This window comes from Vitis riparia, chromosome 12 (assembly GCF_004353265.1).
Source record: "Vitis riparia cultivar Riparia Gloire de Montpellier isolate 1030 chromosome 12, EGFV_Vit.rip_1.0, whole genome shotgun sequence".
NCBI classification, from domain to species: Eukaryota; Viridiplantae; Streptophyta; class Magnoliopsida; order Vitales; family Vitaceae; genus Vitis; species Vitis riparia.
The window spans coordinates 3008866-3025800 of record NC_048442.1 but is presented as its reverse complement, the minus strand read 5'-3'; the positions used below and the strand labels follow the sequence as shown (position 1 = coordinate 3025800).

At 28.1% G+C, this 16935-nt stretch overlaps 1 protein-coding gene across 3 annotated transcripts; it reads right to left on the bottom strand.

Moving 5' to 3' along the window:
• Positions 1-10346: 10346 nt before the first annotated feature.
• On the bottom strand, positions 10347-15359 carry LOC117926423 (protein TIFY 10b-like). 3 transcript variants are annotated; one of them, XM_034845514.1, is made up of 6 exons: positions 15226-15359; positions 13735-14123; positions 12491-12599; positions 12236-12371; positions 11299-11356; positions 10347-10618 (listed from the first exon to the last, which is right to left on the bottom strand). In XM_034845514.1, the coding sequence occupies exons 2-6, from the start codon at positions 13983-13985 to the stop codon at positions 10468-10470; spliced, it is 705 nt and encodes a 234-aa protein (XP_034701405.1). In that variant the 5' UTR covers positions 13986-14123; positions 15226-15359; the 3' UTR covers positions 10347-10467. The 3 variants fall into 3 exon arrangements, with proteins under 3 accessions (XP_034701405.1, XP_034701407.1, XP_034701406.1); XM_034845516.1 differs by having other exon boundaries at positions 13735-14116; XM_034845515.1 differs by lacking the exon at positions 15226-15359 and adding an exon at positions 14930-15030.
• Between the last annotated feature and the right edge of the window lie 1576 nt (positions 15360-16935).

Here is a 16935-nt window from a genome sequence, read left to right as displayed (position 1 = left end):
AGGTTTTTGTAATCTCCATATCTTTCATTTTTTACACTACTTTATTCTCATTTTTAGCCAAATTCTCTGAGCATTATTTGTTGTTTGGGTGTGATTATAAGAGATTATATGTTGTTTTGCTAATCTTGGATTGATTGCAAACTTCACACTATTTTGGTCTCCTTTTTCTTTCGGTTTAAATCTAATGATGAATTTGAATCTGGACTTACATTTGATGCTTGATGTTTGGAAGTTTTTAGAGGAGTAGAGGACTTTTTTTAGTGTTTTTGAAGTTTTAACGAGAGAAAGTTGAGTTTTTGATCGTTTTTAGGGCGAATTTTTCCAGGTGTGTGAGGTTTTAGTGAGAGAAAGTTCAATTTTGATGTTTTTAGAGAGAGATTTTGTGGGCCTGTGAAGATGTAGTGTGGAATGGTTTAATTTTTTTAGAGAAGCTTTGCAGGTTTGTGCAGAGTGTTAGGTGGCATTTGTTTTTTTTTTGCTTAATTCTAAATAGAACTTATATTTAACTTAATACTAAATGATGTTTAATAGTATTAAGTATTAAGTTGTTTGTTTTTTTAATATTTTATTTCTATTAAGTATTAAGCTATTTGTTTTTTTATATACTAAAAACCAATATATGAATATTTTAATGTATTAAAAAAATATAATTTAACATATTTCTAAAAAGTTCAAAATAATAAAATTGTTATAATAAATAATTTATCATTATCATCCTTACAAAAAATAATTAATATATTTATTTTTTATATAATTAAAATAAAATATTTAAACTTAATAATTTAAAAAATAATGGATTGATAAGACCTAAATCAAATTAAAGAAAAAACATGACAATTCAAATACATATTTTCAAATATCCAAAGACATCACATTTTATGCTAATATCTAAACATTGCATTTTTTACAATGGTAAAAAAACTAAAACTAACAAATTAATTAAATACTTGAAAGAGTTCATTTGTGATTTGGTCTCAGAACTGTTGCATGAATTCTTGATCAAATGCTACAAAAAAAATTGTTTGTAGCTGAGTTTTGATTTTGATTTGCATTGTCACTTTCCAATTCCACTTCATTGTCATATTCAGAAAATAATCTATCTGTAACTGAGATTTGTCAAAGAAAATTATTAATGAAGAAGCATGCCATGACAATTTTTGTTTGAGTAGTAAACGAAGAAGGTGTCATTCTCTTCAATATTGGGAAACGCGCCTTAACAACACCAAAAACATGTTTAATGACATTTCTAATCTTGCATGGCATTGGTTGAATATCTCCTCTTTTCCTATAGCTTTACTACCACTACGAAAATCACTCAACCAATAGCATACATTATGATATGGTGCCATAAAACCTCGAGTGTGTGTATGCTGCATCTACTAAATAATATTTTTCTGGAAAAAAAAAAGAAAAAAATTGAGTTGATTATTATAATGAATAAATAGAAATTATATTAAATAAAATGAAAATAAAATATTTACCTGATGGGGGCATTGGAAAATTATGTTGCGGGTTACGGATAGTTTCTGTCAAGACTCTTGAATCATGAGTTGTTCATTCCCATCTAACAACAACAAACCTAAATATCATGTCAAAATCACAAACTATCATAACATTCTGAAAACATTCTCTTCTCCCACGGTCTCGATAAGCTACTTGTTGATTGGTAGGAATGCATTCATGGATAAGAGTTCCATCAATTACACCAACAACATCCTACATGGTAATAATTCTTTAAAATATAAATAATTATTTTTATATGAGAATAATACAAATATGATATGAATAATTAGAAATAAAAAATAATATACCTTAAAAATTTGTCTTAGCCGACGATTGGAGATACCATTTGAACTATCATTGAATCATGGAGAAGTAACCATCTCTTTTGAGAAATTCACCATGGCCACTAAAACCTCATGGAAGTATTTGTGAATTGTTTGACTTGAGTGTTGGATTCTATTCTTAATCAATCGATTCCGAAGATTATGACTAATAGTCATAAGAAACATGGTCATTTTCTCTTCAACATTCAAATGTTTACTGTCAACAAGCCATCCTTTTTCTTGAAACATGTGACATAGAGAAATAAATCCATGTTTTTCCATTTGCATTAGTTCATAACATGTGCTAGATGAACCATCTAAAGACTCTTGAATGAAAAATGAATCTGTAAATGATGATGTAGAGACTCGTTCCTTATTAGTGGACGAGTCACTTAATAATTGGAGCAACAACACAACCAATTTTTTTTTTTTAAACTCTTGTCACTTCTAACTTTGTATCTTCATCTTCACTTAATGATGATGAACTTGAACTATTTGAGTGATGTGAAGAATTCTCCATAAGAATATCTATTATAAAAAAAACAATAGTTATGAAATAAAAGCATAACAATATAATCAAATAGTTATAACAATGTATAAGTAACAAATATCCATAAAATGTAGAGAGAAAGTCCTATAATTGGAAAAGTTTAAATGTATCAAATATCCAAAACAAACAAACCAAATGTACCAAATTACAATCACCATATAAGCCATATACCATATGCATTCCACAAATCTAAAACAAATATTTAAAAAGTTATTTTCGTAAGCTTTGAATCCACCCACACTTTTCTATACTCTTTCTTCTTGCAAATCACATTAATTGCTACATAGTATAATGGATCCTCATAAGTTAAGAGCCTCTTCAAAATCTTCATGCATTCTTTGACTAAGGGTCCTTCAAAATTCTCCAACACATTCATTATTCTATTCATTTCTTCTTAAGTTTGCTTTTTCTTTCCTTTCTTCTGTTTTTTTCTTAGAACCTTCTGCTTCATCATTAGTATTTCTTAGCAAATTCTCATTTTCTTCTAAACTAATTGAAGTTTCGCTAGGCATAGATGTAGAATGTGTTGATGATTCCTCAGCCCCAAAAGTTATCACTCCTCTAAAACTCCAATTTTTAGACCTAGTAGCTAATACTCCTCTAAACAATGCCTCTAATTATTCCACGTTTGCTAATGGTTTAAAACGGAATTGTTTAGCTTTTGGATATTTTTATTTTACAAGATAAACAACAAATTAGTCATGCATACATATATAAGACAATTATTTTTAAAATTCACTCAAATCCATAAGAAAACTACCTGTAGATATTCTTCCCATTTTTCAGTTGGCCAATCAAAAGTTTTGGTTACAGAGTTGTAACCATGTCCTGTCATAGTCATCATTTTACTCCAAATGAGATATTGTCTTTTCATGTAATCCCACCCATTCTTAAGTTGTTTTGAAGTATAGCATTTTCCAAGTAACTTCTCCAACTCTTCAGCAATTCAAGGCCAAGCACTAGACTTTAAACCTCCACCTGATTTAAAGCATTTGTTTGCCTCTTGAAGACAAAGATCAATAAAGTGTTTTCTTTGGATGGGGTCAGTCCAATTTGCCCTACTAATCTCGACATTTTGACTCATTACTGTATAAAAAACCAACCAACATTAATGATTAATTTTCAATTTTTTTTAAAAAAAAAATGTCTAATGGCATTTTGCATATATATCTAGTATGTGGATTTGAAAATTAAATTCAAATAGTAGCATTAAATTAGAGACAATAAATATATAGTTTGGATGATGGAAGAATAGACAACAAATATCAATCAATTCACATGTAACCATTCTATGTAGAGAATGAATTCATTTAGCACAAGAAGCATTAAAACCCAAATTATGCCAACAACACCTAAAGACGGTTTATAAAAACTGTCCAAAGTCTATCAAATATAACCTCCTTTTAATGGTGTTAATATTATTTTCCAAATAAAAAAGAACAGAAAAGAGTTATGTTCTTTTGTAGACACAATAGAGAGTGAACTTCCTATACTAACAAGGAGGAATCAACTATATTGGAGTCTATCTACTTCGCAGAAAGTTTATACGAGGCTTTGATAAATATTTGTAAAGAAATACCAATGTTGGATTCCATTGAATTAAGAATCCAATAAATCACTTTAGAATTCTTTTGTATGCCATCAATTTGTCACTGTAGGCGGGTTTTAAGGTTATTGCATCAAGATATCCTCCAAGACCTTGGCCTTCCAACTAGTCCTCAAAGTAAAAGAGAGCATTCCCTACAATCCCTATTGTTGAATTTATCTGAAATAACACCATTTTCCTCCATGAGTCAGGAAACATCATATATTCAAATAAGATATGGAAGTGCAGAATATTCAAAACCATGTCTAATGAAGAAAATGTAGGAGAAAAATCAAACTAACAATGTAGTACTTGAAAAAGAAAAGAACTCTTAAGAACAACAACAACAACATATGATTGGACAAAAGTGAAACATGTTCTACCATTTGTTCTCACCATAGCTATGAGAAAGCACCTATGGGAAAGTGGTATGTTCTCTACAATAGTGGAATTATTCCAAAACAAAAACATACAAGCATTCTTTCTTGCAATATCAGGACAAGAAATGTTTGTCTGCAAACTTGCAATGAAAATGTCTCATGAAATGTTTCAGCAACTTGAACAAACTAGATATTGAATAATTTTGTATTACAAATTCCTATATTAGCAAATAAAATGGAATTAAGAACAAGAACATATTTGCATACAATTCATTTCTATTGTTTTTTTCCTACTGAAAATAGATATAAAAAACAATAAGTTATTTCTCTAAGATACTTTCCCATAAGTCACGTGTCATATCATATAGTTCATGTTTTGTAAGTTCATAGAAATTACCAACAAAGAAACCTAACTCATGGACACCTATGAAAATAGTAAAACCCTAGCCTAATGACATCAACCCAGCTCAAAAGTGATTAAATTAAATAAAGCTATCACATGGGTCAAGCATCAAGTCTAAATGTAGGTTTGAATATATTGGTTTTTAATAGAAATAAACAAATAAATAAATAAATAAAACAGTTGCCTGAGGTAATAATCCACTTGTGGGGCGGCAGACCATTGAAAAATTGGCAAACCATACTTAAAATATTATCCGAAAAAATTCTCTTCAACCGTTGACAACCCCACACCCAACATTTTCCTTGCAGCCAAGCATGTTCTTGGTACATAATTTATTTATTCAATCTCAATCTCTACGTAAAGGGGATTATCTCTAATCTTAAACATAAGTTGACTTCTGAAGTTGAATAAAAGATCTTCTAACAAAATCAAAATTTTCGAGTGAAGACTAAGCTATTTTTATAATGTGTAGAACTCAGTAGAATTAAAGGCCAATGAATTATAGCTGCAAGTATTAATTAGCACACTTCCATAGCTACCCGTTCATTAACTATTGTTTTGAAGCCAATCGAAGAATCAAGGGTCAGCAGGACACATTAGCTATAATTTTGTATTACAAATTCCTATATTAGCAAATAAAATGGAATTAAGAACAAGAATGTATTTGCATACAATGCATTTCTATTGCTTTTTCCTACTGAAAATAGATATAAAAAACCTTTATCCATGATAAACTCAAAAAAATAAGGAGGGATAACAAATCTTCAGAAAAAGTAGCAAGGTGAAAACATATTCCAGAAAGGGTTTGTCTACAAAAAGAAATGTGTGCATACATCTGCAAAACTTAGTACAAAAAGAGAGAGAATGGAAGAAAAGGAAACAAGAAATTATACCAGTGCCCAAATTTTGTATTTATACAATCCGTTCCTGTCCTTGAGGCAAATGTAAGGTCTTCATCAAGTTGTAGTTCTGGGAGCAAATCAAGCTTCACAGGCTTAGAAGGAATAATTTTATTCCCAGAAACTAGGCTTTCATCAAGTTGTGGTTCTGGGAGTAAATCAAACTCCTCATGCTTAGGAGGAATAATTTTATTTTTGATTATCACTTCATACACGTACACACATACATTTGATTATCACAACATAAAATATTGTTTGTAGTAACCAAATATAAGTGAATGACAGATCTTCACTCTGCTCATTGGACAAGTGAATGACACAATACAAGGGCAACAAAAAATAACCCAAGCAGACAGAAAACTGCCCACAAAATCACACAAATGGTTCCTCAAAGCCAGAACCGAATCACACAAATGCATCCACAAAACCCATGAGCATCTCTTCAAAATTTGTTGAACATGTAAACCCATCAAACCCACTCCCAGAAAATCAAAATTCCCCACAAAACCCCAAAATAAACCATTGGCATGAGAATCGTAAAGAATTGTACCAGAGAAGATATTAATAAACCATTTCCAAACAGAAAACAATCATTCTACCTATGGTTTCACCGTATTGTTGAGAAAGACCAATAACGAAAGTTGAAACCTAAATAGAGAGAGAAAATGAGAAAGAAATTACCTTGAGAAAGCTTGGTGATGGTCGTGGAACCAATGAGTTACACATGAATGAGGTGAAGATTGGGGATCGCCAGTTGCAATTGAGACTAGAGAGCTACAAGGGATGGGCTAGGGTTGGGCGTCGATTTGCAATCGTGATTTTGGGGAGGTTTAAAAAGCTTGCTTTTTCTATTTAGCCAAAAAATTTTAAAATTCAGTAATAAGTCATTAAAAACTAGAAAAACAAGCAACCTAAATTCTGAAAGCAATTTGATTTTAGAAAAAAGCCAAAAAAACAAACGCCACTTTAGAGAGAGAAAGAGAGATAAAGATGAAGATCACGACACTTTCTGAATTTGAAATGCAATCTAGATGGATCCGATGCGATAATCCTGACGAACACATCTGATGTCATCCATTTCGAGTACTTTCAAAGATCTAGCGTCAAGGAATTTATCATTTTCGTGGATCGGACAGTTGCCAAAAGGGTCTCTCCCTCTCAACGCCAATTCATCCAACATGAAGAATATAAAGTGCATTCTTACAATAGAAATGGTCTTTGTGCACTAGGTGTTATGGATGACCACTATCCTGTTCGAAGCGCATTTTCCTTGCTCAACCAGGTGATAGATGAGTATCAGAAGAATTTTGGTGATTCATGGAGGATTGTACAAGCAGATAACACTTAACCATGGCTCTATTTGAATGAAGCACCAGATGGGAGTACCAAAATAATTTTCACAACCCTATTTATGCTTTCAAATAACTTTCAAAACTCCAATTTTCAAATTTAATTTTTAAAACTTCAAATTTTAAATAATTTTTGAAACTTCAATTTTCAAATTTAATTTTAAAAAAAAAAAACTCAAGTTTTCAAATAATTTCCAAAACTCCAATTTTTGAAATTTAATTTTTAAAACTTTCATTTTTCGAATAATTTTCAAAACTTCAAATTTTAAATAATTTTCAAAACTCCAAATTTTGAAATTTAATTTCCAAAATTCCAATTTTCAAATTTATTATTATTATTATTATTATTATTATTATTATTATTATTATTATTATTATTATTATTATTATTATTATTATTATTATTATTATTTCGAAATTTAATTTTCAAAAACTTCCATTCTCAAATAATCTTTCAAAATTCCAATCTTCAAATTTAATTTTCAAAACTTCAATTTTCAAATAATTTTCAAAACTCCAATTTTTTTTTTCAAATAATTTTAAATCCACACCAGTTTTCAAATAATTTTAAGTCCTCAGTTTTTTGTTTTTCCTTAAGGTTTAGGGTCACAAAATAAAAAATAAAAAATCATGTTTTTAATAAACTTGTTGCCTTTTTCTTTCAGGCAAGCACCTTTACAAATTTTTCTTCAATTTTAAAATAATTTTTCCGTTTTTCTTGATTTTTAATAAGCATGAATATGATTTTTCATAATTACAAAACAATGGAATTTGTGGGATTAATTCATGCAAAATCAATTGGGCTTTGGGGGCACAACATTTTTAACATTTCTTTCAAAAATAATTCAAGTGAATCGCATGATTGATATTGTTTGATTTTGATTGGTTTTGTGTGAGATATTTTATATTTATCATTGTGCACTAACTTTGTTTTATGGTAGCATTTTATTACCTGCTGCCAAAACACGCTCTCACTCTCACTTTGTTTATTTATTCGTTATCATGACTTACTTTTGATCTATGATCATTTTGGTATCCATTGATTTCCTAGTTAATTTTCATTTTCATACTTGTTTCACCTTATTTAGTAGAGACCCGTTTTTAGGGACTTAGAAAGGTGCTACGGTCTTTTTATCGTATCTTCTCAATAAGTAACCTGACCCCCGTACCCAACTTTGGTTTTCCATAGACTGTCTTTTCCAAATAAGGAGTCACACTTAAGGTTTTCTTTCTTATTTTGTTTTTCCTTAAAAATGAAACAAAAATAAGTGACAACTCCAAGTCTTTTCTAAAAATCATATTTTTTACCAAATAAATAAAAAGCGAGTTTGTGATCGAGTGGGAACGCATCGAGTGAAATGTCGGTCTACACTAACATTTATTAAAGGTATTTATTTTTTAAATTAGAAAACTACTTTTAAGAACATATGCTAAACAAAGCTTAAGTTTTAAGAATGGTTCCTAAAAATAAGTTCTTTTTATTTTTAGAAATAAAATTTTATTTTAAAACTTGAGACTAATAAGATGAAGAAAAATAAAATAAAATGTCATAAATTTGTTTTGAAAAAAACTATTTTTAATTCAAAATTTGTTAAAAATATTTTTCAATTTGAATTACATTTTTTAATTCTATAGAAAAAAAAATCATCTCTAAAAATAGTTACCAATCATTCCTACATTTGTCCCAATTTATTTTGTATTTAGGAAAGAGAAGATTGAGTCTTCATTTTTGGTATTAGATAATAATTTTTTATATGTTAAATTAAAAAAAATTAATTTTATGAATTAATTGATTAAAATGGATAAAAAGATATTAAATTTGTAAATATAATATCTCTCATTATTTAACTTGAAACATTTTTTACATCAATATACTTCAATATTTTGATTATTTACATATAAATTTTAAAATAAAAAGTTAGTTTTACAAGAAAAAAGCAAAAGCATTTTTTTTTTTGTCAAAAATAAGTATTTTTAGGCTAAAAAAAAGTGGGTAAAGGGTTAGATTTACAAATTAGAGATGATATCTAGGGTCGAAAGAAATATCATTAGCAAGTCAAATAAAAATTCTATGATCAGACATTCTTCTTTTTTCATCAATTCATCGAGAAAGCTAGTTTTTTTGCTCTCTTTTTTATAATTATATCATTAGTGTTGATTTTCTTGTCTCTTTTAATCAAATAATTCTATTTTTATTAACTTATTTAGATCCAAAATTGAAAAAATAGTCTCACTAGGATTTATTAACAAAGTTCTAAAAATTTTAAAAATCACTTAAAATGCTTTACATGATTTTTGGATTAACATCAACAAAATACACTTTCAAAACATTTTCTTATCAATATTTGAGAAGCAACAAAAGTGTTATAAATTAAAAAACACTTTTATGAAAGTCATTTCCAAACAAGCCTTACATGAATTGTGATAATAAACATTTACATAATGTTTCTATTACATAAGATTGTTCAATGAATCGAGTATATTATCGATATTAATACTATTATTGTTACTATTTGACAAATAGACTCATAGAATGAATCTATTAATAGCATAATTTATATATATATATATATTTTTCCCTTTCAAAGCATATTTTTTTATAACAGTAACATATTTTACATACCTTTGTATTACACATTTTGGTAAATTCGGATTTTGGTACCTTCATACTTTATTTTTCGTTTCTCATTAAATCAACCATTTTCAACTTACTTCTAAATAGGGGAAAATGACAAACCGTTCCAAACCAATGAAAACCAATTATATTAGTTCAGATTTTAATAATAAAAAAGGTCAATTCAATTTGAAAATTTTGAAAATTAATATTGTTGGTTTGGTATTTGATTTTCTTGTTTCCTAATCGATAAAAACTGAATCCAATTGATATTTTAAAACTTAGATATAATTATTTGATATTTGATATTTTCTTATATTAGATTCTATTAAAATAATTCATTGTTTGTGTATAATAGTCAAATTAATTCTAAATACATTTGATATATTTTTAACATCAAATCCAAGTTGGTTTCAATTAATTTTAAAAATAAATTATACTTATGGTCAATAATTAACTCAAATTAATGGGTTTTGGGTTCAAAATAAACACAAATATATACACGAAAGTCAAACAAAACCAATCTCAAAAGACTTGGTTTGGCTCGATTTTTTATTCCAAATTTGGTCAGTTCAGTTTTTATCACATATAAAATCGACTATATCGATTCAATTTATAATTTATCTAAAAACCAACCCAATCAACCTTATTTACACTCCTACTTCAAAAATATCCAAGAATGGATGACTCATACATAGATAAAAGAACTTTTTAACTACTTACAATTACATGTAAACTGCTTTGCACTTAAGACACATAGAAGGTTTTCTTCATTAATAACTTTGATACAATAACATAATTAGAAGAGTTGTATAAATATTACAACATATTTTCAAATATTACCTTTTCTAACAACTTCTATTAGTACTTGATACTGGGAAAAAAATATCCTAATTGTGAAGGAAAAGCCGAAGGAGAAAAGCAATGCTTTTCCTTTGGATAATTGTCTATTTTTTGCTCATTCTCCTTGTGTTTTGTTGAGGAAGAAGCATAAGGAGATCTGCTTGTTATTCTGTAAAATATAAAGCAAATTCAAGACTAAAGAATCAAGACATAGAAAAGATATCAAACAATTGAATGTAGGTGTCATATCATATCCCTTTTTAGAAAAATTAAGGACATATTTTATGGAGGAGTTTATAAAAACTCTTTGGTTATGTTTGGTTCCTGAAAGGTATTAAGGAAAGAAAAAAAAATTCTAAGGAAAATAAATTTCTTATGCTCAGTTTCACAATGGAAAATATAAAAGAAAATCAAATATAATTAAAATTAGTAAGAAATATATGCATTTTAAAATTATTTAGTCTTTATATAATGAAAAAAAAAACAAGTGAAATGAGTTTTAAAAAGTATATAAAAATGATTTATTAATTTTAAACTTATTTCTTATTTTCTTTCATTTTTTCTTTCTTTTCACCTTTTTTTTTTTTTATCTATTTTCTTTTCCTCACATTTTCCCTCAAATCTTCCAAGAATCAAACATGGGCTTTAAAAAACTTATAATGATACATTTTTTCTTTTTAGTGCATGCATTGCCTTCTTGAGATAAATTCTTAAAGAATTGAGGTTTTTTCTTTAAAAAAATTCTTGTTGTATATTAAGCTTTCATTGATAAGATCATCATATTAATATCAAATGTTGTCTTTAAGATTGGATATATAACGAAGTAAGAACAAAGAAAGTTAAATATACCGGTCACGACGTTTCTCAAGAAAACGTTGGAGGGAAGATTTTCTCGCAATTGGAAAGTCTGCAAGAGATGAAAAATTCAATTATGATCGAATAGTATAACTAAGATCACATTATAAAGTAAATGAGCACAAAATATAATTAAAAGGTTAATCCAATAATGCACACAAAATTTGCAAATTTTACCCTTCTACACCCACTACATAATTAGACCGACTTCATTGAGAATACTATGAAATCCCCCATCCAATAACCCTAATGTTAGGGTTGGTTTTTTGAAAAACATTAAGAAAAGAAAAAAAAATGTTAAAAATGATGATTTTCCCATATTTGAATTTCATGGAAAATGATTAAAAAAAATGAGAGAAAATACTAAAAGATTTTCCTCCCCATTGCTTAAGAATTTTTTTTTTCTCTCAACTATTCTATAAACAACCAAATAAGACTAAAATTTTATAATTTTTCTCTCCTTTTTCTTCTTTTCTTCTAATATCTTTCTATTTACTTCCCTTTAGGCTATGTTTGGTTTTTAGAAAATTTGAGGGAAAAATGATAAAAAAGGAAAATAGAGGAAAAGAATTAGTGAAAGAAAATAAAAAAAAATAGGATTAAATTCAATAAATTATTTTTATATGTTTGTTCAAACTCATTTCACTTATTTTTCTTCATCATAATAAGATTAAATAATATAAAAATACATAAAATTTTAATTAATTTTAATTATATATATATTATATTTTTTTACATTGAAATCAAATATGAGAAAACTATTTTTCTTAATATTTTTTCTTTTCTTTTCTTAGTATTTTTCAAAACCAAATACAGCCTTAAACTTTTATAAATAAAACATAACCGCAAGGCCCTCTTTCCTCCCTAAATTGATCACAGAAATGAATTTTTTAATCATAAATTCACCATTGGCTAGTGTGTCGAATATTACCAGCTTGTAATCTGCAGAAAGATGGCAACCCAGATGGATGAGATGGAGCTATCGTTGGATCTTTCTTTGGTATTTTCATGGCTTCAGAATTAGTAGGAGAAGAGCTTTCCCTAGCAAAATGCAGGATGGTTTGAACCTATGACATTCAATAGTGTGATTATTAACATTGACATTTAAAAAAAAAAAGTGAAAAACCGTCTACAATACCTTATCCATAGTGATATTGTCGTAGATAAATAGATAGATAGATAGTACCTTATCCATGGTAATATGATCGTAAACATTGATAGTCCCTGCATAGAAAATTGTGAGTTGTGCCCCGGGGAACTTGTCATCAGATGAATCCGACATTGTGTTGTCACACCTAAACATAATAAGAAAACTTTATTTGATTTCATATACAATGTTTAAATCTATTTCCTAATAGTTTAAGCTTAATCATAAACAAAAAGACATATTCGTCATTCGACGTTTTGGTTTGTCATCTTCATATGAATATGATTAGATTGGGTAATCAAATTTATACATAAAATAAACATATATAGATTGATTTGATATACGTTATTAATCTATTATCTGTCAACTTAAGTTTTTAAGAATGATAATTTAATAATTCATATGTAATTATTAACAAGCAGCGTAATGAGTGTTGGTTTACCATCTTCAAATGAATGATCGCATTATATCATAAATAAAAAAACAATTCCACGGGTTTTGACTTGTTGGATAAATCTCATTGCATTGTTTCTCAAGTCTATATATAATAATAAAAAAAATTAAGAATATGTTTTGCCGATTGAAAACCACTAAGAAAAGAAAAAAATATTAAAAAAATTATTTTCTCTATGGGGACCGAGTTCTTAAATTTGTCTTAAGCTTTTAAATTCCATCATTAGCTTTACAAATGGATCACCGTCGACCAACTTCTCTATTGAGGTTGAAAGAAAGATTAGATTATATAAAAAAGAAACAAAGGATCATGCCCCATCAAATTCACCTCTATTTTTTGGTTCATCATAACTAGTTCTATTTATTATGTAAAATATAAAATAAAATCAAATATAATTAAATTAGTTAAAATTTAATATGTATTTTAAATTATTTAATCTTTAAAAAAATGGGGAAATTTTTTAAATTTGAGTTTAATATAATATCTAAAAAAAATTATTGATTTTTAATTTTGTTCCCATATTTTCCCACAAGTTTTCGTTAATCAAATATAGTTTACATATTTAGTTTATTACCAAAAAGTTTAAACTATATTGATTAATCGGTTTTTAAAATGGTTCTCTCTTTCTCAAAATAAAAAAGTAGATAAATATGTTTGATAATAAAAAAATATAAAATAATTTTTTTAAATAAATAATTATATAAATATGAAAAGAAATTAAAAATTAAAACAATTAAGATATTTTTTAAATAAAAAAAAAACGAATAACAAATAATTATATAAATATGCAAACTTTCTCTAGAGATTCTCAATAAACGAAGTGACGTACCTAAGTCCCGGAAGCAACTCCTGCTCCAAGAGAGACGACAGTCGAGGCGAACCGCCGCCAAATTTAGGCGCCATGAGAGGGCGGAGAGGCGACCTTTTGATGGTCTCCGACTCATCCACATTCGTTTTGCCTCCATCGGACTGAGTCTTGGATATGAGGTACTTTCGGAACATGGAAATGGTTCGAGACATGTCATTGGTTTGCTTCAGGCCTGATTTGGTCTGATGTTCATTCATGGCTACTTTCTCCATTCTCCAAGCCTGAAATCAATGCTAGCTTCAGCCTTATGGTTAATTCTCAATGCAGTCTGTATCTCTTTTTTAGGGTTTTTCTCTGTGATAACGAAGTCCTTTTGTTGCAGAAGAGCCACCAGTCATGTTGTCTGCATTCTGCAATGGAGAGAACTCAGAGAAGGGTTCTTCAAGCTTGAGATATGTTCAGAAATGGACAAAAATAAAATGAGGAAAATAGCAGAAGAAAACTCTGAATATTTCATTATCGCATGTATTTATATATAAAAAAAAAAATTGTTTTAAATAAATTATTATACAGTTTGGGGGTGTGTTAAAGAAATGATTTTTTGATGTATGGCCGAAAATTTGAGACAAAATATAAGAAAAAAAAAAAGAGAAAAAAAAATGAAAAATGGAAGGAATATAAAAAATAAATTTAAAGTTATTAAATTATTTTTATATTTTTTTTAACACATTTTAATTTTTTGATATAAAAATTAAATAATTTTATTAAACCAAACTTGATAGAATAATTATTTTATCATTTTTTTTCTTTCTTTGAAAATGTGAGGGAAAGAAAATAAAAAGAAAAAGTAGAAGAAAAGAAAAAATAAAAGAAAAAAAAATGCATTCAAAATCAATAAATTATTTTCATATATTTCTTTAAATTCATTTCAATTATTTTACTTCATTATATAAATATTAAATAATTTTAAAATATATAAATTTATAACTAATTTTAATTATATTTAATTTTCTTTTACATTTTCTATTGTGGAACAAAACATTGAAAAAACCAATTTCTTTAACATTTTTCTTTTCTTTTCTTAATACTTTCTGAGAATCAAATCAAACGTAACATAAAGATATTTTTTTTATATATTTTTTTTCTTTTATTTTTTATCTCTATTTTCTTCCTCTTGTTTCTTAAACTTTCTAAGAACAGATTAAGAAATACGTACCTAATTCAAGATTAGCCAAATATAACACGAAAATGACAGTGGTGGGAGTTCTTAACTCCTCAAAATAATTTTAAAATGTTTTATCGTAGTTCATCCATGAATCAAAAGAATAGAAACGATCAAATTAACAACATTTCCTTTATTTTTCTTTATTAAAAAATGAATTAACCAACAAAATCTTAATCCAAAGCAAGGTAAGCCAACCTTGATTTCAAAAAAGGTTTAGCATAATTTTCATGGGAATTCATGATAAGAATTAATTATGCTAAAAAAAAGAAGAAGAAGAGCCAAATTACCTGATAGAAGTGGAGTAGCCAAGCCACTTATTCCATGTCTGTTGAGATTGTAATTGGCATATATGGTGAGGGAGAGATTGAAATTTATAGAGATGGGAGCTTGGAGACAACGCCTAGGGTTGTAGTATTGTTGACGGTGGATTCTAGGCCAATGTTAACTTGCTTGGATGTACGCACATGGGGTTGGTCATATTGGGGTGCATGTTTTTTCATGCTACTCAATTCTAATGTCGACACGTGTGTAATCTTGAAAAACCCTGACCGACACAATAGTACTAGATTTTTATTTTGATATTTTGAATGCGATGACTGTGACATAACACTGACTTCTTGGCATGGCATTTGTAGGGGTATATTTTGAGTGTGACTCCAAACTAACCTCTTAATGATTTGTTATTTGTCGGTTGGTTCGGGATTTGAACGGTTTCGATTGGTTTGAATTGGGTTTATGATGGATTCAAGTTCAACTTGAACTATTGAACATTCCATTCAAATTAAAATTTGAATGCAATCTTAAGCTGAGTTTAACTTAAATTTGACACATTCTTTCGAGTTCAGGTTAAGTTTGAATTATACTTAAACTTAGATTGAAGTAAATTATATTGAATTCATCCATAGTGAGTTTTTAAAAAAAATATAAAAGAGGAAAAAATGTTATGTAATGTAATAATATATAATATGATTAAATTTAATAAATTTCTTTTAAAGTTATTTAAAAGCATATAAAATAAATATTATATGTATTATAATATAAATTATAAAATATTTTAAGATGTTAAATCAGGTTTAGGTTATGTTAAGTTTGGATCACTCCAATCCTTGGTACAACTAGGGATGGCAATTTTGTGGGCTACCTAGGTAACCCACCACACCCCGCCCCACCCGTCCTTATTGGGACGGGTATGGAATATAAAAATAATGTATAAGTCGAGTTTGTGGATATTTTAAAAACCCAAATTGAGTTTGGGACAAATATGGATCTTGTTCCAATCTGCCTCGCCTCGCCCCACATATAAATTTACAAAATTATACTTTAACTACTATTAAAATGCCAAAAACCTTCATGTTTCATTCTTCCCATTTGCCCTAATTTCGACGGTCGCTTCTTCTTCTTCTTCTTTTGATGCACTGGTTGAAACCCTATCTCCAGTATCAATACCATTTCTTATTCCTCCCTCACACCAACTGAAATACTCTGAAATCAATTCCATCTTATTCTTGGTTTAGCCTCAGTGCCCAAAACTCCGCTATCACGACATCAAACTAGTCATAGGCCTCGATCTCCTTGCCCTAAATATGTGCAACTCAATCATCCAGAACATTACTTTTAAGTATTTGTCTGAGAGTACAACTCAAAAGGAATACGAAAACCTTTGAAGTAGTGGATTTGATGAAGTCTTGGTTCAAAGATTGGCTTGAAGAGGGATTCAAATTCATGACTAATGTTGACCCATGTTCTCCTTGGTTCATTGTTCATTTTGTTCTCTTGAGAATTGTTTAGATGAACTTTTTTTTTTTTTTTCGCATTAATTTTCAATCATTTAAGCTAATTATGGGCTTAAGATTATAGATTGTTGTGGTGTTAATTTGAATGTTGATATTATTTTTTTCATATTTAGTATATTATCAAAATCTTGTTATTTTGTAGTGAAAGGAAAGTGTATTTAGGTATGATCAATTAGGGTAAGGGCTCAATGGACATCCAAGACA